General features: G+C 45.5%; 1 protein-coding gene across 2 annotated transcripts in view; it reads right to left on the bottom strand.

Annotated features, from left to right (window-relative positions):
- Positions 1 to 24,356, bottom strand: part of SPOCK1 (SPARC (osteonectin), cwcv and kazal like domains proteoglycan 1) — a 540,425-nt gene that overhangs the window by 88,873 nt on the left and 427,196 nt on the right. For both annotated transcript variants that reach the window (XM_033181134.1, XM_033181135.1), the window contains one exon: positions 2,807 to 2,921. In XM_033181134.1, the coding sequence (XP_033037025.1) occupies positions 2,807 to 2,921 (115 nt within the window). The remainder of the gene's footprint in view (positions 1 to 2,806; positions 2,922 to 24,356) is intronic.

The raw sequence follows: 24,356 nt of genomic DNA, 5'->3' as shown, positions 1-24,356 counted from the left end.
ACTGTCAAATACATATTAGATAGTTTGGCCAGGCCTCGTAGCTCACACCTGTAATCCTAGCACTTTGGGAGGCCGAGGCGGGCAGATCACATGAGGTCAGGAGTTCAAGACCAGCCTGGTCAACATGATGAAACCTCATCTCTACTAAAATTATAAAAAATTAGCTGGGCGTCATGGTGGGCACCTGCAATCCCAACTACTTGGGAAGTTGAGGCAGGAGAATCACTTGAACCTCGGAGGCAGAGGTTGCAGTGAGCTGAGATCACACCACTGCACTCCAACATGGGTGACAGAGCAAGATTTCATCTCAAAAAAAAAAAAAAATCCGTATTAGATAGTTAAACGTTCTACCCTAATAGGTGATTATTTTATCCTGCATTAGGATACTGTTGGTACTGTCATAAATTGACTACCACCAACAGGTAGCTTCTGCTTCCCCTCATGCTTACATGAAAACTCTGCTCTAAGTCAGAGCCTAGAAACGAGATCTTTAACAATGAAGGACAGTCTTAGAACCTCATGGAAAGAATCGTACCAAGTTTGAACCACTGACACTTCAAGTAACAGACTCATTGGTGCAGGCTTCCGAGGTTATATTTCTTAGATAACTTCCAAAGGGTGTTCATAAAAGCAAACTGTTGACCCAATATCTGGTGGAGCAAAAATAATTATATTGGACTGAAGGAACTGATGAGGAAATAGAATTTCAGTTGTTTTGTAATATTGTTGGTATTATTTTTAATGTTCTATTTTCTGATATCATGTAGTTTTTATTGTTTTTTCCTGATCTTTCTCTCACTATTAACTTAGTAGTCTGTGCTTTTGTAAGCATTTTGAAATGAAAGATTTTTAAATGGTAATCTTGTGCTCACTGACCTTTCAGAATTCAGGAATAACTTTGTCTGAGTCTCTTTACTTTTAATGGCAATGGGGTTACTTGTATAGATTCAGTGAGAATCTGTTCTCATTTTTACACATAAATAATTGAACAAATGGATGGTACAGTCAAGGCCACACCTGGAGTGTCAATCTCATCTGCTTACATATGAAGCACATCTTTAAGAAACAAGGGTTGTTCTTTATTTGCAAAATCATGAGGCCCTCCCAGAAACTTGGACTATTACCTTATAATGGCAGACTTGGAGGCCATCTCTTTTAAGGAGAGATGCATCCACCCCCATTTATAGATGTTACAGGCAAAACAGTGGCAATGGCATTCTTTTATTTATTTATTTATTTACTTATTTATTTATGAGATAGAGTCTCGTTCTGTTGCCCAGGTTAAAGTACAGTGACATGATCTTGACTCACTGCAACCTCCACCTCCCGAGTTCAAGCGATTCTCCTGCCTCAGCCCCCTGAATAGCTGGGACTACAGGCACCAGTCACCGCGCCTGGCTGATTTTTGTATTTTTAGTAGAGACGGGGTTTCATCATTTTGGCTAGGTTGGCCTTGAACTCCTGACCTCCAGTTATCTACCCACCTCGGTCTCCCAAAGTGCTGGGATTACAGGTGTGAGCCACCACATCTGGCTGGCAATGACCTTCTTAGTTTGGTTTCCTAGCCTCAGAATAAAAGCAATAAATAATATACGTAGAATTAGAGAGGTTTCCGAAATTTCCTAAGATTTTTAAGAAATCTCTAACAGAAGTTAATTTTCTGGGCTATGTAGTTGCTTAACACCACATGGCTTTAGATTTTCTGACCAGACTACAAAGAGGCTTATGTATATCAGTTAACTTTTATTACTGCATTTATAACTAAATGAATCAGGCCTAACCGCAATGAGATTAGCTTTTTAGAAATCAAGAATAATCATTGGAGATTATTTATAAGCACAGTGTTTCGTGGTTTACAGCATCCTTCCACATCCTGACTTAAACCTCCTAAAGAGCCTTTAAACACAATATTCCTGAAGTCACCATGATCACATTTACATTTGAAATCTTCATCATCTATTTGCCCTGGAAAAAACATGGCTTACAAAGAGTCAAACAGATAAACACTCACACCCCATTCATTCCACTCCATTACAAATCACTCCTAGATTTAAAAACATAAGCATATACACATACATGTGGATGCACACACCACACACGCGCACACACAGAGAGAAATGAGTTTCAGCTGAGAAAGCCCAATTCCACAGAAGGCAAATTCAAATGTCTATCTTCGGTCTTACCAAGGAAGGCTCAAAAAGAGGCTGAGACCAGTGGGACAACATTACTTTCTCCATCATGAAAATATCCAAATGAGCCCAACCTTTCCTGCCCCTCTCAGCCATGGAAGAGAAGCAGCTACCCCTAGGGAGGTATTCTCTTTCATCTGTCCCCTGGCTCTGTGCTGCCTTACAAGCAGAATATATTAATAAGGAAATACTTTAGGAGAGAACTCTCTCCACTGTAGTGACATCTCTGCAGTCTCTGTTTTGATATTTGGCCTTGAGAAGTTCAAAGGATTGGAAAGATTCGAGTTCAAGAGAGACCAAGATGTACCCCAGGGCCGGTCCTGGTCTTAGATGCTGAAAAACATACTCCTCCTCCCACACCATAAGCGATTATGACCTCTGAAAGAACCTAGTGGATATCCTGGTCTAACAGGATTATTTTCAAAGGCTCTTGTTCTTCTTTGTAATGGTAGTTGAAGGCAAGTCAGTTTAGGGTCCCTAAATCTGGAGTACTTACTTGTCATGTCTGCTCATTTCTCCAGTTTGTTCCTGGTGCCTGGGACAGAGCTCAGCCACATCAACCCTCTGTGACACCCCCCTTCCTGCCCAGGAATTTTCTGGAGGAGACCCCCACTCACCACTCCTTTCTGCCTTGTGCTTTGGTGGCTCGGGCTCTGGGAGACATGGACAAGGCCCATCACAGAGGGTGGTGAGGCTTTTGCCAGTAGAACAAGCATGGAACTCCAATTTGCACTGCAAGAGAGAGACACAACAGGTCTTAAGAATGCAGCCACAACAGACCCCCTACTCCGCCTCCTTTCAGTGCCCTTTGCTCCACAAAAGCAGACAAAGCAGGGAGAGGTCCACCTCAAGTAGAGGTCTCAATTACAGAATACTGAATAAGAAATGGCCTTTTATATTTTACCAAATGCAGAGGATAACTTCTAAAAACACTGTGGAAGCCCTAGAAGACTTCCTTTAATGATGGTAAACCCTACAGTCACTATTTCTAAAATAAAATTATTAATATGAAACTTAACATCTGTAGAGTCCTATGTGGTCCAGGAACCCCCTCCATTTACTTTGAGGCATCTTGTCCACACTCCTCCCGTGTGGAGGCAGCACTGCTGGAATACCACTCCCGGTCCCTCTCAGCCTGCTCACATGCTCTTCCCGAGAGGGAAGAGGAACAATCCCTTTAGTAAGTCTGTATGGTAATCTGAGGCTCAGCCCCTTCCCCTTGGGAGCAACAAGGAGTGAATGCTCTTGCTTCCATTGTCCAAAACCTAAGTTTCCACGGGTCTTGCCCCATCAGAGGATGCCTGTGGTCTAACTAGCTTGTGACTCCGTGGAAATGGTTACCTACTTCTAGGATTAAATATTAGAAGCCCATAATCCACATTCTCTTGTCAACCTTTTATCAGTAGCAATGGTAATATTTTAGTCATTTTTCTATCAGCTCTTTACTCTTAAGTCTCAATGAATTCTCAGAACACAGGCAGGAGACAGGAATGTTATTAGTAGGTGCAAAAGACCACAACAATTATCAGCATTTTTATTATTCCTACATGATGGAAGAAGAAATTGAGACTCAGGCTGAATAACTTGCAAAAGATCACAAAGCTCAGGGCCAAGCGCTTAATGCATTCCACAACACTGTGTAGATGGGGCTTCAGAATACAGACATCCCATACTGAACTGTGTGTGGCTAATTATGCAACTTTGCTATTGGCCTGGATCTGTGTTGTCTGAGAGTTTACTCCTTTTTTGTCTGTAAATTTCTCAAGATCAAGGCCGCTGCATAATCGGTCCTCTGCAAAGACCCACGGGCCGAGGACCACATGCGTATCTGGTGGAGGTTCAAAGGAAAAAGAGATAGGTGAAATTTAACGAGCACCCACTGCGCGTGCAGCTCTTATCAGGTGCCATGGGGAATCTTTTAAATGAAAGAAAAGAGGAGATACAGTCCATGCCCTTGGAAAACACAAATGCATACCTTTGAAAAAAGTCCACTAGCATTTGCAAAGCCACACACATGAGTGCAGATAAATACTGGCTCATTGTGAGAGGACAAGCTATTCAGTCCCTATACCGATTAGAAATGGAGGGAAAGAGTACTTTAAACCTGGTTCTAAATGTACTGAAGTCACTCCTGTGTCACTCCAATGATCACCCATATAGTCACTGGCTGCCTGTTCAGGGAGAGGGCAACAGAGCAAACCCACAGAGTGCTGGCTTTCTCTTGACACAAAACTCCCTCTTGTGCATATGTGTTCAGTGCCTAGTACGTGCCCAGCATGGCAGCAGGCATTGAGGGGGCTATACAAAAACAAGTCATTGCCCACATCTCACACATCAACTGAGCTGATGAAGCAAAGAAGAGTGTGTCCTTGTAAAGTCATGTGGATGTGACTCTAAGGTGAGGCAGGATATATGTCTCTGTAGGGATGGGGTGCAAAAGAGGCCCTGAGGTATGTGGTGTGCCTACAGACAGCACGTGGACTGAAGGTGAGCCGAGTGGAACGCTGGGAAGGCAGCAGGGAGGTCACTAGCATGAGGAGCTTCCTTTCACTCAGCGCAGCGTGTGTACACGTGCCCACGGCTAGACACAGCTGCCATGACTGGCCTGCTGCCTCCTCCGCCTCTTCTGGGCTAATTCTCTGGAACAATGCTCTGTTTCAGACTAGTGGTTCTCCGGCTCATTAACAGAATCCTTAAAGCTAATTTAGGGGGAAAAATATATTTTATATTTATTATTACCTTTATTTATCATAAAGCCTTATCATGCTATTGCTATTACTGCCTGATTGTATCTGTGACAGACCATGAGACTCCCCCTCTCCACCCTATTTTCTTCTCTCTCTGAGAGGAATCCACACTTCTGCTCCAGGCCCTGTGTCTTGCAGCAGCACCTCCCTGTAGGAGGGTCAACTTTCCCACCTGCTCTAGCTGCATGCTCACTCCAACCAGTGGTGGTTAGTAGGAGGGATGCAAGCCAGGTTTGAGCAGACATGTCAAGAATCACTGGTTTCATCACCTCTCTTGCTCTTCTCTACCATGAAAATGATGTGCCAGATAAGGGCTGCTCCCTTTTGCCCAGGACCCAGAAGGCAGAGAACATGAAACAGAGCTGAAGTGTTCTGAACAGAGCCACAGCTAACACACAATGTGAACACGGAAATAGGGTTTATCATAATAAGTCAATGATGTTTGGGGATTATTTGTTGTTACAGTGTAACTTAGAAAACTCTGACCAACAGAATGACTTACTTCCTACTAGACCATGAAGGCCTTAACAGCAAGAAAAGGTTTTAGTAACTGTTTTATCCTTGGCATGATATGACATACACAGAGCCCTGGCATAGAGTAGGTGTTCAATAAACAGCTGCTGAATGACAAAGGCAGAAAGAAGGGAACCACGATTCACTTTGCTGCCCTGGACCTCTGTTCCAATCCCTGGGTGCTTACCAATCTGTCTGCACAAGGAAGGAAGTGCTGGAGCTCAGTACTCGACACATTCATCCTAAACCATCCTTTACCCATGTCTACACCCTGAGACGCCTCTTTGAGCTCCACATTCAGTACTCTGATCCTCAGCCTCCCTGCTCACCCCAGCCTATCACTGGAGTATGAGCCTCTCTGGGTGGCCTTGCCATGACTGCGGGCCCTGTGGATTGTAATTCCTGGAACTCCACTTTCTCGGCTGGCCTGTAGCATCCCCTCTCCTGTCCAGCCCTGGTGGCCATCTCTGCAGGCAGCCCAGTCTCCTCCCTAGCTACAGAAAGACACCACCAGAGAAAACAGTACTTGACTCTTATCTGCATCAGTGAAAATCCAAGTTCAAGGGCACAGATCTGTTTTTGTTTGTTTGTTTTTACCTTTCAGGACAATATGTAGCATTTCAATGAAGCCCAAAAGGCTGCATAATTTCTTCTTTTTTTTTTTTTTTTTTTTTTTTTTTAGGAGACAGGGTCTCACTCTGTCACCCTGGCTAGAGTGCAGAGGCATAATCATAGCTCACTGCAGTCTTGAACTCCTGAGCTCAAGCAATCCTCCTGCCTCAGCCTCATGAATCACTGGGACTACAGGCATGTGCCACCATGCTTAGCTATTTTTTTTTAATGTTTTGTAGAGATGGGGTCTCACTATATTGTCCAGGCTGGTCTCAAACTCTTGGGCTCAAGCCATCCTCCCACCCCAGCCTCCTGAAATGCTACAATTACAGGCAAGAGCCACCATATCCAGCCATAATTCCAAAGCTCAAAACAGGCTATTTAGAGATACATATACATGTGGTAAAAGCTCCCTTAAAACCTGGCAGGGGAGGGGACCATGACAAATACCATGAAGATAGGGGTCACCTCCCCAGGGGAGGCAGCAGGATTGGTCAGAAAGGAGCCCAAAGGAAGCATCACAAACATTGATCATGTTTTATTTTATAAAGTAAGCATTAGATTCTGAGGCTTTTGTTCTGTTACTAAGCTTGACAACTACTATAAATAATATATACATTTTTATGTATCAAAGACTTTATGACAAAATATAAAACAATGTTTATAGGCTCCTGTGGAGGTGACAACCAAGCTAGAACCACACCTCCCAGAAAACTCCATGAGCAAGCCCAGGAGTGCGGGGAGAGCCCTCCATGCAGGGTTGAGAATGTGAAGCTCTGCTCCCAAGCCCACGGCCTCCCACAGATGTTCTCTTCCCACAACACTTCTCTAATTCTCACCCTTGAAGTTACCCTTCCTATCACTTTCCCTCATCCTCCCTCCTCCCTTCTCCCGGGTTCTTTCTAGGGAAGAACAGATACAGAAGCCAAAACCTGATCACCATTCCAGCTTCACGCAGAGGACTCTATGTAAAGACTATAAATCTCAGTTTTTTTAAGCACCCAGTTTCTGGCACTTTGTTACAGTAGCACTAACAAATTAATATACTTTCCATCCAGATTTTTTAAAAAGAGAGAGACTCTAAGGAATGAAGACACTTTGTCTTAGGTTTATAAAGCACAGATCTTTGTGCCAAGATGGCTCAGCTCTGCTGGAAAGAAACAAAACAGAAACTATGAAACAGCAGCCTCAGGATATGAGCAGTTGGACCTAAAGAACTTGGCCAAATTGTGTCAGTTGTGACGCATGCCCAGAGAAGAGGAAATATTAAAAATTCAAACCTTTATATTGATTTTATGATGAAGCAGTCAAATAAATAATTAACTCTAACTCTCTAAAGGAGGAGAGTTGAGAAACTAGGAAATAAGTTAAGGACATTTAAACATGATACTACAACCCATGCTCATATAAACACAAAATATTATTATAAATATAAACCCCTGGGGATTCTAGACCCTTGATCTGCTGAAACAGAAATGCCTGCCCTTATCACTGCAGAGAGAAGAAGCGACGAGAGCCAATGATGACATGAACGGGCAGATACATTCAAAATGTTGACCTACTTAAAAATAAATGTGCTAGGAGATTTTCCAACCAATCTTTCCTTCCATTTTGCATAACACGCTAATACATTGGTTGGAATGAGTGAATGTTTTCCTGCAAATGGCCAGTAAATCTTTCTCTTCTATGATTTGTAAAGCACAGCTAACAATCTCTTTCTGGTTCATTGCTCACACAGGTCTCAACCAAGTACATTTCTCTACCACACCACACTCTGCTCTGCCTCGCATGCTTTGGGTATTATTTTTAACATTTTATTCAAACTGCTTTCTCCACTGTATTTCATCAACCTATCATCCATTTTTTAAGCCAGACTGTTGACAGTTCACAGTTGACAATTTTGTTCACAGTTGATGAATTCTGATTTGTTTTTATTCGCCCAAAATCACATCACAGTAGGTGGGGGGAGCAATCCTGAGGCTTTGCCGGCTTTAATAATTGGGCAGGAAGTGAGTGACTGCTGACTGCACCAGTCAGATGCCAACATGTGTTCGTGGCTGACGGGAGAATAACCACCCATTTCTGCACAGGGCTTGAGTGGCTCAGTGGTCATCTGGAAGAAGCTATGCACAGAAACAAGGGAAGGTCTTTGGTCTCATTTAGAACTTTATTGAACATCCATAAATACATGTGTTCCTTTCTGCATTTAACACATATTCACTGAGCATCTACTATGGGCCAGACCCTGTTCTAGGTGTAGAACCAGTGGGACAAAGGCCTGTTTCCATGAAGTTCACATGGCAGGCATTGGTGAGAGTCAAGGAATTAAACAAAAGAGAGAAAGAGACAGGGAATAAAGGAGAGGGAATGGTGTATTGCATGGTGTGATCAGTAAATCTTCTGGAAAGACAACATCTGAGCAGAGAACAGAATAAAGTGAGCCATGCAGCTCTCTGGGGAAGGAGGGTCTGGGAAAAAGGAAGCACAAAGGCCCAGGGTAGAAGATTCTGACTACACTTGAGAAACAGGGAGGAAGCTGGAGAGGGATGAGCAGAGTGGAAAGGACCATCTCAGCGGAACTGATGGTTGGCCTGTGTGTGGCCCAGGGCACAGTCTTGCATTCTCTCACTCTCTCTTTCCTTCTGTGTCGTACACACACACTTCTATGAGTTAAGACTTCCAAATACATCAGAGCCTTAAACTTCTTTAAGACCAAGCTGCTAAAAATATAAAAGAGGAAAATGCTTTTTTTTTTTTTTTTACAAGAGAATAGCAGCTACAAAATTTAAAAGAAAGGCTAGAGTTAGAAAGTCACCATTTTGAAACTCCTCATGTAATTAATTGAGTCAGAAAAGGACCATTTAATGTTTGCTAAAAAGTTTGGGTGAAAGTTATTAGAGAATGAAACATTCACACAGTCTCAAAATGTCTCCTTACAGCATCGCTATTATTATACAAAGAAGAAAATGTACACTTTCAATAAAACAAATGGCAGTCACCCCTTAACAAAGGGACCAAGGGTCCAAGCTAATACCACTGGCAGTGGGACGGGCTGGCATGTGCCTCCTAATATGCAACAAAAGAAAATACACAGTAGCACCTGTGAGGCACTGATATTAAAAAGGTTGAACCCAAGTCTATGCATGAGGAAACAGACAAATCCAAAATTGAGGACATTTTATAACAGTCTGAACTCTAAAAGCAAACAAAACAAACCTGGGGCGAGTGGATTATCATACTAGAGTAATCATTTCTAATTAAAATAAATTAAAAATCGGAAACAAATGAAATGAGCAAAAGTTAATTGAACCTTGACTAATAATTATACAAAACACATTATTATACAAACATTTTGGGAATAATTTCTGTGATGTTAATGTGAACTATATGCTAGGTGATACTATGGAATATTCTTATAGGTATAATAATACCTACTAAGGTTAAGGTGGTTATATAAGAGAACACCCCTTTTCTTAGGGGTGAGGTGTCACAATGCTGCAAATCCTAACTAGTTCAGGGGAAAGTGTGTATGTATATACAGAAAGCAAGAGTACATGAATGTGCCAAAATCCTAACAACTGCCAAATATTTTTGTTTTGCTTGTGTTTTGAGACTGAGTTTCTCTCTTGTTGCCCAGGCTGGAGTGCAGTGACATGATTTTGGCTCACTGCAACCTCCACCTCCCAGGTTCAAGCCATTCTCCTGCCTCAGCCTCCCTAGTAGCTGGGATTACAGGCACCTGCCATCACGCTCGGCTAATTTTTGTATTTTTAGTAGAGACGGGTTTCACCATGTTGGCCAGGCTGGTCTCAAACTCCTGACCTCAATGGATCTGCCCGCCTCATCCTCCCAAAATGCTGGGATTACAGATGTGAGACACTGCAACAACTGTCAAATCTTAATGATGGGTATACAGTATTCATTGCATTATTCTTTAAATGCTCTGTACATTGAATAATTATTAAACTAATAGACAGGGGAAGAAAATTTAACTTGCTTTGCCCAGTGGTGCTAGAACTCTTCCCAGAAACCACTCCTCTTTTCTCTCCCTAAACTCCTCCCTCCTCAGTGGCTTGCCACTCTCAGCTGTTGCAATTACTGTCCCTCCTGCAGCTCCCGCTAGAGGGCGGCTCTCGGGGCAGGGACTGGATCCTATTTCCTGCTGTATCCAGGCTGGCTTACACCTGGTAAAGAGCTGACCTTCAGGCCGGGCGCGGTGGCTCAAGCCTGTAATCCCAGCACTTTGGGAGGCCGAGACGGGCGGATCACGAGGTCAGGAGATCGAGACCATCCTGGCTAACACGGTGAAACCCCGTCTCTACTAAAAATACAAAAACTAGCCGGGCGAGGTGGCAGGCGCCTGTAGTCCCAGCTACTAGGGAGGCTGAGGCAGGAGAATGGCGTAAACCCAGGAGGCGGAGCTTGCAGTGAGCTGAGATCCGGCCACTGCACTCCAGTCCGGGCGACAGAGCGAGACTCCTCCTCAAAAAAAAAAAAAAAAAAAAGAGCTGACCTTCAGTAAGGATTTGTTAAAGGAACAAGTGATTGAAGTTTTCCTAAAGCACAAAATTCTCTTGATTGAAATAAGCAATTAGCTTTGCTCATTTTCTCACCTTGTTTATCGTGTCAGTGATTTAGCAAACCCTTTTCCAGTGAGTGAGGAGGTAAGTTTCAGTCCAGTTCACGTACAGATTGTCACAGGCTTGGTTTTAGAGGTAAGCCTGAATAAACTTTCTCTAAACTGTGTAACAAAACCAGTGGAGAATCTTGCCGTCCCCCAGGCAACACATCCAAGAGTGACCAGCACCATGGAGAGGAGTGCAGCCCAGCCCTGCCCTGCCCTGCCCTGCCCTGCCCTGCCCTGCATGTGCAGGCCCACCCCCGGCAGGCTCTTGGTCCCTGCTTTAAGTTCCCCAACTGCACACAAGAGGAGCTGCCTTGGCTCACCTCCACTGTTCTCATTTCTGGGCCTTTTCCCTGTTATCTCTTCTGCCTTGGATTTTCTTAGGACTGGACACTATTTTGACGTTTTCAATTTCTGTGGGGTTTTTTACTTATCTGGGATTTTGGAGAATAGTGCAGACGAAGAAGGACTTGAAGTTCCTGGGCCTGTCATCCTCTCTAGGAGATGGCTGACCCCATGGAGGGAGGACAGCCTGGTTGTACATCAGAGAGGTGGGACCATGCACAGCCTCACCAGGCAAGGCCTGAATGCAGCAGAGAGCCCAGACCCGAAGGGCCCTCAGTGAAGGCCCATAGTCGGGCCAGCTGCAGCCCTCCCCTCTTCCCAGCTGGGCTGTGGTGCCTTTCCTCCAGGAAAGCTTTTCTCAGGCTCCTGCCTCTGTGCCCCAGGACAATTCTTTCATTGCACTCACCACTGGACAGTGCTTATCTGTTTACATATATCTACTTCTTGAAGGAAATAGGTATCTTTGACTAGAGCCTAGCATATCACAAGTACAGGTGCTCCTCAACTTACTATGGGGTTACATCTCAATAAACCCATCTTAAGGTAAAAATATCAGAAACTGAAAGTGCATTTAATACGTCTAACCTACTAAACATCATAGCTTAGCCTAGCCTACCTTCAGTGTACTCAGAACACTCGCATTAGCCTACAGTGGGGCAAAATTATCTAAGATAAAGCCTATTTAATAATAAAAGGTAGGATAGCTCGTGTAATTGATTGAATACTGCACTGAAAGTAAAAAAAAAAAAAAAAGAATGGTTGAAGGGTAGCCAAAGTACAGTTTCTACTAAATTTGTATCTCCTTTGCACCATCCTAAAGTCATACCGTTTTCAGTTGAGCCATTGTAAGTCAGGGACCATCTGTGTCTAATACATTTTTTGTTTATTTATGGGATATATCTTATGTAACCCTATGTGAGAGCAGGTGTTAATACATTCATTCTATAGATTAAGAAACTGAAACTAGAGAAAGCAAATGACTGCCTTGGGGACACAAGGTGAGTAAGTAACAGATTTTAATTTTTTTTTTTTTTTTTTTTTTTTGAGACAGAGTTTCACTCTGTCGCCCAGGCTGGAGTGCAGTGGCATGATCTCAGCTCACTGCAAGCTCCACCTCCCGGGTTCATGCCATACTCCTGCCTCAGCCTCTCGAGTAGCTGGGACTACAGGTGCCCGCCACCATGCCTGGCTAATTTTTTTGTATTTTTAGTAGAGACGGGGTTTCACTGTGTGTTAGCCAGGATGGTCTTGATCTCCTGACCTCGTGATCCACCCGCCTCGGCCTCCCAAAGTGCTGGGATTACAGGCTTGAGCCACCATGCCCGGTCCCCGCAGATTTAATTTTTAATCCAACCCCTTCACTTCTCCCTAGTCCAGTGCTATGTGTAATGACTCACAGACTTCTACAACAGTGAGGGGTTTGGCAAAGCCTTTACAGGCATCCTAGGAAGACAGAAAGGAGAGGGAAATTATGAGAGAGCTGGGAAAAGGGAGAGAGAACAGGAGGTGCCCTGCTGGCGGCTGTATGGTGCTGACCTGCAGGGAAGAAATGGAGTCAGCCAAATACAACCCTTGCTTGTCAACTGTGACTTGTCACTAGCGATAGTGATGTTATTCAAAGCCACTTTAACATGTCGCAATTAGCTAATCCAACTTACAGAAGTGAAGCTGATCAGCTCACAGACCTGAATCAGGTGATGTGGCCACCTTCTGTGTTCCAGAAGCTGACAGCAGCCAGACGTAGCCTCTCCTGGAGGCGTAAAGGCCTGCAGCTATTCCTAGCTAACAGACTGTCAAGTGTGATCATCAGAGCTCTCCCAAGCAGTCCAGAGTAGCCCAGCCAGGGCCTCAGAAGACGGTTCTGTTCATAGGATCTGACCTTTGACTCCCACCTGATGCAAGTTCCTTGAAAGAGCTGTCCATGCTCATATACCCCAAGGTCACAGATAAGCTGTACCTCGAAAGTGGACAGGAAGAGCTTGCTGAAATAAATTCATCATCTTCCCAGAAACTCTAGGAAGTTGGAGACTATCACTTTCATTTTACAAATGAGAAGAAAAAAAGGGTAAGAAAGGAAAGAACACAAATAAGAATGTAAGAAGGAGACCGCAAGAAAAGCAAGTTGTAGAGGAGGCATGGCAGAGGAGAGGATGGAAGAAAAGAGAGAAGAAATACAAGGAGAACAGAGATGCTTCAAGTATTAAAAAAAGCACAAAACATCCCAGAGAGACCTGGGAGGTGCAAGAGGCAATGTGGGAGCAGAGACCTTGTTCACATGTCTCTCTCCCAGCCTGGATATGTGGGCTCAGGCAGCGCTAGGAGAAAGGAAGAGGATGTTCTGAGGTGCTGGCACCTGCTTAAAATTAAAATGTCTCTGCAGCTATAAATGCCCTCGAGATGCCTGTCTCTCCAGCTGTCCTGGTTTCCTTGGAGGGGCCCAGCCCACACTAAGCCTCCTCTCCATGCTGTCTGTTCCCCACTGGCTGGGGCAGTTGACTCCACAGACAGAGTTCACCGGAGGTGGAGGGCAAGTTGAGGTGGCACGTGACTGGCAGCGTTCCTGGCATACGGTAGACAATGAATTTTTGCTCCTTCCTCCATCCCCCAAAGCCCACATTCATTCTTCTCTTCTTCCAATAGCTTCTCCACGCCAGAGTGATCTCTGTAAAATGCAAATGTGTTTGTGACACCCTACCCCAGCTTACAACCATTCCTTGTATCCTGCTATCCTCAGACAAAAAGTAAAGATTTTTAGCCCAGCAGAAAAGGTCCCCAGAGATCTTTACCCCACATATCTCTCCACCCACATCTCTTATGTCTCTCCAAACACATGCTTACTGTGACCCAGCTTGCAGACCATGCTCACTCCCCCTCTGTCTCCTTGGCCATGTCCCTCGAGGCTTCCTCTTGGATGCTTTGCTTTGTCTACAGTTCCCCCCGGAGCCTGCAGTAGATATCCCTAAGTACTTCTAGCACCTGCCCACCTCTGACACTCTGTCTCTTGCCCTGTACTTCAGTGACAGCTTTCTTGCCTCTCTCTCTTATGAGCTCCATGAAGACTAGGTTTTAATTCACTTGGTTAGCCCCAGTGCCTAGAAAAGAATCTAAAAACGAGTATGTACTAAATAAATGTTGGACAGCTACATAGATGCATGGGCAGGAGGATGGAGGGACAGCCCCACCCATCTAACCACCTGCTGAGCAATCAACACAGCTCTGTTGTCATCTCCAAAGCACTTGGCCAAATGAAGTCATCTCTCACTAGCCATCTCCAGGCTTTGATACTCTTTGGCTCCATGAGTAGCATCTGGACTGTCACAGTCCAACAGGTGCAAAGCTCTGACTGTCTCTCCTACCATCCCATCTGCTTCCCCCCACTTAGTGGAATGTCGTACCAAAGATCTCAAACTAACCTTTCCCTCTCAAGCCCTGATCAAAGCTCAAGTCCTCCCTTTTGATGCTGGTCACCATCTGGTACTGATGCTGCTTCTTCAACAACACTGCCCTGACTCTTCAACATGCAACAATCCTTCAATAGGTGTCTTCTCCCTCCTCCCTGTCCCTGCTTTACTCTGATGTTGCCCTCATCTGAATACCTCTTTCCTTTCTCATCCCAAACCTTCCCCACCCAGGCGTGTCCTCCTCTGGACACTACCCTGACTACTACTCCTCCCGCAGAGCCCCCTTGGCTCCAGTGACATTTCCAGCCCACCCCACTCAACCACACACAGTCCCATGCCTGCTCTTCTGGTTTCCTCTTACCCTCTAATATTTTCTTCCCAATTATAATTTAGCTGCTAGACTTCAGGATATTTGTGTCATATGTTTATGGATTCTTCATAATACAGATACGAGCACTAAGTATATTTCTGTTCTTCACAGTGCTGGTAGAAATGGCTTCTAAGTCTTCATAATGTATATAAGGTTTAACATAACTAATCATGAACCTGGTATTGTGCTAAATGTTTTACCTATGTTTTCTCCTTTAATTTTCACCCCAGCCCCTATATGATAAAAATGATAACAACATCCATCCTACACATGAAGAAACGGAGGCTCACAGATGTCGTTTGGCCAATGAAAGCCAGGGCTAAGTTGTGAAGCCTGAGTCCAAATCCAGACTATGTGACTCTAAAGTCTGTGCTCTTAAGAGGTTAATTACGTAGTCTCAAGCCAAAATGTTTTCTGATGTTTCCTCAGGTCACGTGTTTTCACAATGTTCAGGACTGTGCTGACAATGGTCTTCTGTGTCCGCTCATGGTACCTGCAGGAACCATTATCTTCCAAACAAAGCCAAGTCACACAAATGGTAGGGAATTCTCTGAGAACTGTACCAAGGGAGTGCGCACTCAGTTACAGTGTCCCTCCCAGATGTCTCTATAGGACCCCTGCCATGATCTCCCTGAAGCAAGGGCTCCACCAGGGTGGAGATCCTGGTTTTCTCCTTCCCAGATGCACCCCAGGCATGCAGAACACAGCCAGCACACAGTAGGTGTCCTTTAATTATTTCTTGAATAAAAGAATGAATGAATGAGATGGAAAGCAAGCCCCACAAAGCCCTGCCACACCTGTCACCAAGAAGGAACAAGTTTCTTGGTGAAAAGAGTAAAGAAAACTACAGAAAATCTAAGTAGCTGTATCAGAGAGAACATTTCACAGCCACCAGAAGGCACAGGTGAGATGACCACGTCACTAGTGAAAAGGAAGGTCAGAGTGAACAGAGGTCTACATCACATCTGTAACTGCTACAAAGCAGCTCAGTAATGGCCTCTTTTGCAACTTCAAACCAATTCTGTACTGATTCTGAACTCCCAAGGGTGCAGGCTTCATAGGTACTTTATCATTCAGAGTTCAGACAACGGTGAAGCCAGGTGCTCTGTTCTGATCCCTCAGCAGGGGGGCTGCGTCTTCTGCACCCGGACATCTCTGCAGATCAGCCTTCTGAGGGCCGTTCCAGGCCTGGGGTCTGCCCTTCTCATGCTGTCTGTGTTTCTTTGTCATAACTAACACACTGTAGAGGGCAGGCTCCTGAGCCTTAGTTTCTGAAGCAGTGACCTCTCTTAGACTCTCTGCCTAAAGACACCTCTCATCACTTACCTACAGAGACTTCAGAGATAAGGGAGAAAAAATGCAGATGGAAAAAGAATAACAGCAGATTTTTAAAGTGATAGAGAGGCAGTATTCCATCCCTAGTTGCCCCCAGTGTACCCTGAAAATGGAAAAACAGATACTAGCTTAGCACATCCACCAATTTCTGTCCAAAGCTGACACTTCCCAAGGTCAAAAAAAGCCATTAAAATCTCACCTTGGGCTGACATAAGATACCTACCACCAGCCATTCAGCCTGCTTTACTTCCGCACTTCAGCCCAATTTCTTCCTCTCTCCTGTCTCACTTGCTCTAGAAAATAAACCCCAAATATCTTTCTGAATAAAGCCAGCGTATGTCCATAAGAGCCAACAGAAACGAAACCACAGATAAAGGTGACCAAAAATGCCAAAGCAGACTTTTGACCAAATGCAACAAGATTAAAGTGATATTTCTTTTAAATGAAACAGTAACTTAAACTTTGAATTACTGCCTGATTTTACTGCTTAGAGATGAAAGACGTTGTAGTGCTGAACGAAAAAGCCATATAACTCAAAGAGGATTTTCTTTGCTTGGCATCACCTCTGTGAAAAATACGTTTAAGTAATAAAATGCCCTTGCAAGAGTCAATTCTCGGATGATGGAGCTGAGGTGTGAAAATGGTTGAGGGCTGGACAAAGACTGTCATTCTTCCTGTCTTTTGATTACACAGTTTTTCTGGAACATGTCTGATCTCATTTCTCCCAGAGTCTGATGAAAGGAGAGCTGGCTGGGCCAGGTGCCCCACCAGGCCTGCTCTGGTGACCATTCTGCCCTGCGAGGCAAGTTGTGTGCTGATTGCTCCCACCACTTGCTCCATGGCCAGAAACACCCAAGTCACATGGTCCATGCAGACCCCACTCTCCTTTTCTGTTTACTTTTGAGGCCAGAACTATAGCCCCAGTGATCCTGAGATGGTCATGATTTGAGCACACAAACTCACAAGGCTGGGTGGGATGCAGACCTCTGATGTGGGAAGGCAAATATCTGGGTAACTTCTTGGTGTGCACAGAAAGAAGCAGATCTAGAGCCAGGAAGCCAGCCCATGTGGACAAAGGGAGGAGAGACATGCCAGCTACTTGCAACAAGCTATTGGGGTAAGATGCCACAAGCCTAACCAGGTGGGTGGGGATGCTTATGGAGAAAGATCCACGGAGAAGCTGTTGGCATGGGTGTAGACAGGAGGGGTGAGAACACAAACCCTGTGATACAGAGGCAGGCATTCAGGGATAAGACACCTCTGGAAGTCCTTGTGAAGATCTCAGGGAATGGTGACATTGGATGAAGATGCATGACAAGCATCCAGGATTTTAGGAAAAGAGATGCAAGAGAAGCAGTTGACACAGCTTTTGAGGGTCAATCAGCCTTAGATTGTATGCTTGGGCATGCAACAGAGCCAAGAAGGCCCCAGAGTCTGAGCTGGGCCTCGGTCTACAGAGGCCTAAGCAAAGTGGGGCAGCTTCAAAGACCCGAGAGCTCATTACATATTCAGTCCTCAGCTCCAAGTCTGCACGAGCCTTCTCCTCCCCTGATTTCAAAGTTAGAAAGTTCAAACTAGTCTCCTCCCACCCCTACCAGGTTTCCACTTGCATATTTTGATGTCAATCCGAATCCTGTGTTAATCAGGCCAAAATTCATTAATGAAGGCCAACTGCGATCTCCAGGAAGCTAGTTGCTCTCCATCTAACATAATCTGTGTTTCATACAGCTCAGTGGTTTCTCAAACGGGCTAACACCAAGCTCTGGGGCGGGGGGGGGACCCTGTGAACAAAATAGAACGGCTCCTGTCTCGTGGTGCCTGTTACAATATGCGCGCTCCCGTTTCAGGGAATTCTGCACTGCAAAGTAATAACGAGCACTCACGTTGCGGTGCCCTCATCATGTCATTGCCACAGATAATTAAGCTCATCAATTATCTCCTTTCCTTCACTGCCTTAAGAGGATGTCACTGTGAGCTCACAGGGAAACCAATACATCAGCTACTCAAATCCTTGGGAGCCACATTGCTGACTCCCCAGAAGAGCAGAGTGGTGAAAGCAGAGGCTCTAAACAAACTAACCTGGGTTCAAATCTTCCCTGGCTCCAGCCTGATAAGCTCCGAGGAACTCAATTAACCCTCCTGCGCCTTAGCCTTCTGATCTGTAAAATAGGGGAAACCGTGATGCCTCCCTCAATAGGCAGTGGCACTCCATTTATTCAACTTGCTATTTGTTGAGCACCTATTATGGGCCAGGCAGTGCTCTGGTTGCTAGGGATACAATGGTAAACACAACAGGCAAGGCTGCTGTCAGCTTGGGGCTTACATTCTAGAGATGAAAGCCAGGTATTATTAAAAAAGTTAAATAAAACGATGTGTATGAAGTACTTGGCACAATGCCAGACACTGAATACTTGCTATGTGAGAGCTGGAAACCACAGGTTATATTTGAGACACACATCGCCCCGAATACCCAGCCTATGGAGGGAATGGGCATTCTTAAAGCCTTGACTTTGGGGAAATTTGCCAGGCTTCTGTCCCTCCAGTGTGACAGGAGTGACTGGAGCAAGGCAGTATCACCGAGAGGAAAGAATGTGGAGGCAGACAAACCTGGTCTCAAATCCCTTGCTTGCCCACTCTATGACCTTGAGCCTGTCACTTACAGCTTTGAGACTTAGTTTTTATATCTGTAAAATGGGGATAATAATGGCACCTGCCTCTTTGTGTTACAAGGGTTAGCCAGGATCATGATGAGAGTTCAGCTCAGTGCCCAGTGCAGAGTAAGTGCTCATCCCCCTCTGCCAGCCCCACCTCCGTGCCATGCAGACTCAGGAAGCTAGGGCTGTTATGGTGCCTCCATCTCACTTCTGAAACTGTGCCCAGAGTACCTAAGTCATTTCACTTATCACCCACAAAGATGCAGTAAATTCCATCCCCACAAGCTGGCCCTGCCTCCTTCTGCTTGCTAAGGGTATCCCTAAGCAGCAGGACACACCTGAGAAGCTGCAGAGTGGTGTGGGAATTGCAAGGCCAGGGCAGTGCACTGCCCATAACTTCCCATTCGACCTGGGGCCATGGCATGGAAAACATCTTACTTTCCCCCTGCCAGCCTGAACTCCAGCAGGGTAGAGACTTGAGCACCAGTGCCAGCCAGGGGCATTTCTAGGGCACAGGAAACACACAAGGGATGGAAATAGGCCAAGTAAGATGAATGTGGCGGGGACATTGGGAAACCACTATTAGAGAGGGATGTATCTAATACTCTTTGATTCCCTCACCAAAAGTCCTAAGACACATTAGTGAAAAAGGAATGCTCTGCTAAATATTTCATAGGGCCACAGAGGAGAAGGTTAAAGCACAGCACCTTACCAAACCTTAAAAAAAAGAAAAGAAAAGAAACTCTATTAGATCCTTTAATCGCCACTGAAAGTCCTCTCAGCTGCCACTGACTCAGGCCTGCCTTTACCTTTCCATGCCAACCCCACTACACCACTCCAAATGCTTTTCCTTGGGGTCCTTACACCCATATCCCTCTAAGGAAGCAAAGCACTCGCTTTGGGATCCATCATCATCAGAAGGCAAGAGATTTATGCAAAGCAAAAAAAAAAAAAAATTGCACCATCACACACATTGTTTGAATTTATAATCAGAACAAAGCAATAAAATGTGTTAAAATTGAAAAGAAAAATGTCCCATGTATCTAGAAGACAACTAAATACACGATTCTAAATGAAAGAACCTTCAGCGCTGAGAGTAACAAGCCACGTGTGGAGGTGGCAAGGCACCTCAGGGTCGGAGGGTTCCCTAAGTGGCACTACTGGGGCTGTCCAGAGATGCCCCACCTGGCCCACCCTACACTCACAAGGCCAGTGACAAGGACAGCACAGCATGAAGCAGGCATGAAGGTAGCTATCAGAAAGGACCTCTGTGTTACTAGAAAGGAAAAGCCATGATTTAAATTTAGGGCCATCACCAACCACAGATCTGAGGCATTTGCGAGGCAAGAGCAGAAAGTGACATTTCCCCAAGCAGCAGCTCAGCCTCAGTGAGATGATCCCACTCACCACCTGCATGTAGAGCTGCTGGCCATGCCTCTTCCAGGAGGAAGCGGGGACTGATAAAGAGGCCTATGGGGAGACGGCTTTAGAGAGAGAGACCAGGGTCCTGGAAAACACAGAACAGTTTGGGTCTCCACGCTGGGGAGGAAGAACACTCACCTTTTGCAAGGGAATGAAGGAAGATCAAGCCAGATCTACACCCACAACAAAGGAAAAGACCAGCTCCACTCCCGGCCAGTCATTCCTGAAGTGAACACCTAACGGTGATGACGATGACAGAAACTGAGTAATAAGTACTAAAGTTGAGCTTTGTATCCCATTAGCTCATCTGATCTTCTTGATAAACCTCTAAGGTAAGCATGCTTGGTTCTTAAACTACTTGCCAGTTTGATGGGTGGAAAACCATATCTCATCATTGTTTCTGTTTACCTCCTCACCCAAGGCAAAAGCCCTTCCTCCCTGCCCCAACAGTGTTTTCCAGGCTGGAGTCATGGGCTCTGCAGTGACAGACTGACAGACCTACAATGTTTTCTGCAACATCACAGTTGCATCCTCATTCTCCCATCTATAGACCAGAGGTAATGGTACCTATTTCAAATGCTGTTTTAAGACAAATGACATTTAAAATGCTCATAGAGTATTTAGCACAGGGACCCCCCATCTGACCCATCTCCCTTTTCTCACTGGGTTAATTTGATGCTCGGAGGCAGAGCACACCTGACCCTCACTAAAGAGCCAGACCTTCTGCCTGAGCTCTGGGGCTCCTTCCTTCTGCCCCTCCCTGCATCTCTCACTGCATCCCACACTGCCCAGTCACAAAGTTTCACTTAGGGACAAAGTAAGCCACCCCACAGGCTACAAGATGTCAAGGGCTTACCTTCCATGTTCCAGCCCCCATCTAGATGGGGCTAGAAACTGGGCAAGGATAGCAGCAGTATCTCTGCTGGGAAGACACTGCACCCAGCCCAAGGTTGAGCAGCACTCAGCAGCCCTCAGGGAGGAGGTCACGAAAGAAAGTCTCAAACCTGAGGGCACAGGCTCTTTGTTTACTCTGAAGGTGGGCAAAATCATCCTCTAGAAGGCAGAGCGTCGTCTACAGAACCCAAATTGAAAAAAGGCCTTCTTGGGAGGTGGTTGGCTGGGGCCCTGTATGCCCAGTTGGAATGACTATGCATAAGGCATTCACTCCCTCCACCATTCCTGCACCCATTGAGTAGGTCATGCAAGCAATGTCTATGCAGCCCCTGTCACGTGCCTGATGTCACTAGTCACTGAAGCTACCAGCTGAGCAGGATTATGGCAGACCCAATTCCTGATCCCAGAAAGCTTTAATTTTAATGGGCATGTTTCGAGTTAATAATAGGGAAAAGAAACACCTAGCTTTCTACTACACCTTATTCTTAGTAAAGTGCCCTCCCTTCTACTAAGTTTTTTACTGTGCAGCAAGCTTTTAAGGAACCTAGGAAGCCAGCTGCTCTGATGGATGGAGAAACCGAGACTCACAGAAGTCACAGGATTTGCCCAAGGTCACCAGGATAATACAAGATACAGCTGAGACTTGACTAATGTTTTCTGAGTTCCAATCAACTGCTCTTGTTATGTAACAAGCTATCATTTCCCCAGCAACTAGAGAAATCCTTGTAGATATTTGCTGAAATGAATCAAATCGATACAATAAAAAGCCACCAGAAAAGCTTCCTACAGGGAATGGTGAAGGGAGCCAGGCACAGTCTTTTTTTCTTTCCCTCCCATCTGATGAACTGCAGCAGGGAGGTGTCACTAGGTGAACGCCCTTCCTCCCTCAAGGTGAAGGCCACATGTGCAGCTGCATCTGGAAGGGCTGACTGCTGGAGGAATAGGTCTGGGCTTAGGCTCAGCTGCATGAACTCAAACAAGTCAGTATATCTCTCTGCGCTTCAACATCTTCCTCGAAAAAGAGAACTAGTACCACTGACATCTTTGGGCTATGTACTAAGTGAGATCACAGAAGTAAAGCGCTTAGCATTGGGCAGCACTCAATATACAGTAGCCGTTTTATCACTATTATCACCATCATTAATACTGTTATTCATGTCATCAAGTTCACTAAAAGAACTACCTCCTCGAGGTCTCTCGCCCTCAAAAAATACTGCAACTTGGGGCCTCTGCATGGCAGGGAGGGCTGGAGACTTGGCCTCTCTGGGAAGCAGCATCCCTTCCAGTGAATACTGCAGTAGGTGTCCCAGGGCAGGGCCCTGGGGAGCACCAGGACCTCGGTGTGCAGAAGACACTGAGGTAAGGAGCCCAGCCTCCACTAGATTCTTTCAGAGGTTTTAGGGAAGATTTTCCAAGCCCCATGAGAGGGAGAACACTAAGAAGGTTCAGAAACGAGGTCAGGAAGCAGGGAGGAAGAAAGAGAAAAAAGTGTGTAAACCAAGGGAAACACAGGGGTGGCTGTATCTAGGAACCTCCCACCCAGGATTTCTGCAACAAAGGACTGCCGACACTACATGCTTTCTCTGAGCCTGTTGGTGCCCAGAAGCATCTATCACTTTCTCGTGTAAAGCTCTTAGGTGGAAGTGGGGAGACTTGGGTTCCAGTCTGTGCTTAGACAATAACCCAGCTTCTCAGATCCAGTTTCCACATAGGTGAAGACTGTTGGGGGTCAGGGAGTAGGGACCACAGGAGGTTGGACTAGATATGCTCTAGGCTTCCCTCCAGGCCTTCATTAGCCACCAGAACATCCTGCCTCAAGGACTAATCTGGGTGCCTCTCCAGGGAGAGGTTACAGCTTCTATTCCTACAAACCTCTCACGAAATGTGACTGAAGTCTCAGAGCAGTGACATGGACTTGAAGTCACATCCTTCCCCTGCATAGTTGTCGGGTAAACCTTAATTTCATAGCTGCATTGGTTTTAGCAATGTGACCCGGTTGTATGTTTTCCTTTGCTCAGCAATTTCTCACATACTTGAAAGATGAACGATGTCTATCTCCCATATGGGCTTGTTTCTACTTTTGGATACAAATCACCTGATCGGCTTGCTCCCAGGCATTTGTAAAGAAAGATAAAAAGAACATTATCAGGATGCCAAATCTATAACCTCTGAGAGAAAGTTTGCTCATCCTCCTGCCCCTCGTCTCACCTACCATCACCCCCAGTCCTCCAGATATCATTGGCTTTTCATGCCTATCATCTTTGTGTTGCTGGAGTAGGTATTTTGAGAAATACACAAGAAAGGTAGCAAGGTCAGAGTCCCTGCCCTTAAAGAGATTTCAAGTAGATCAACAAATGGATCAATTAGCATATGACGCCACATTGGTAACAATTCCATGGTGAACCATGGCAAGGGACCTTAAGTACCATGGGAACTGAAAGATGGAAAGCCATTGTGGGGAGAAATCTTCCAGGTGAATTTGCAACTTGGTGCAAAGTTCTGAAAAATTTGGAAAGAATGATGTATGGAGGAGATCAGAAGCAAAGAGATTAAGAAAGAGGTTTAGAATCTAATTTGGAGCCTGGTCTTGTGAGAAGGAAGAACCTTCTACTGTGGGTTCTCAAGCAAAGGAGAAGCAAAGTCAACATGCCAAGAGAGGAAGCCAGGAGAGCACTGGGACTGAGTAGGAGAATGGAGGAGGGACTAGAACGGGGAGTTAACACAGAAATGCAGGTGAAAGGGGAGGACGAGGGAGTTTGTGCCTTGTGGGGCCCACACAGTGCCGCCCTCCTGGTTTCCCATCCCCCTCTTTGTCCCTGCTCATGAGTATCAAAATCTTTGACACTGCCTCTGAATTAAACTGAAACAAAACAAAACAACAACAACAATAAAACTTCAAAAGCCACTGTGTCTCAACAGCATTTTCTAATTTTCTGGTTAGTCCTTCTAGGGAAGGTGCTCCCAGGCTCAAAATTGTGGTGACAGCTCCCATCTCCTATTGAATATAGTAGCTGTCATGGCCAACATCCTAACTAGCAGGATGTGGCCACCCTCCTCCTCCTCCCACACCTGCTACAACGTGATGGCAGAGGGCCTTGGAGCCAGTGACCTGAGGGCAGTGGGGCACCAGCAAGCTCTTCTCTATACCTAGGACCTGGGGAACTGTGCTGCTGCCCCTGAGCATCTCCTCAGTGACCTAGTGCAGCCATGCCCACCAGTGCCTGGAGTCACTAGGAGGCTGATGTTCAGA

The sequence above is a fragment of the Trachypithecus francoisi genome, unplaced genomic scaffold (assembly GCF_009764315.1).
Source record: "Trachypithecus francoisi isolate TF-2019V2 unplaced genomic scaffold, Tfra_2.0 Lachesis_group2, whole genome shotgun sequence".
Lineage (NCBI taxonomy): Eukaryota > Metazoa > Chordata > Mammalia > Primates > Cercopithecidae > Trachypithecus > Trachypithecus francoisi.
This window is presented reverse-complemented; position numbering and strand designations above follow the sequence as displayed.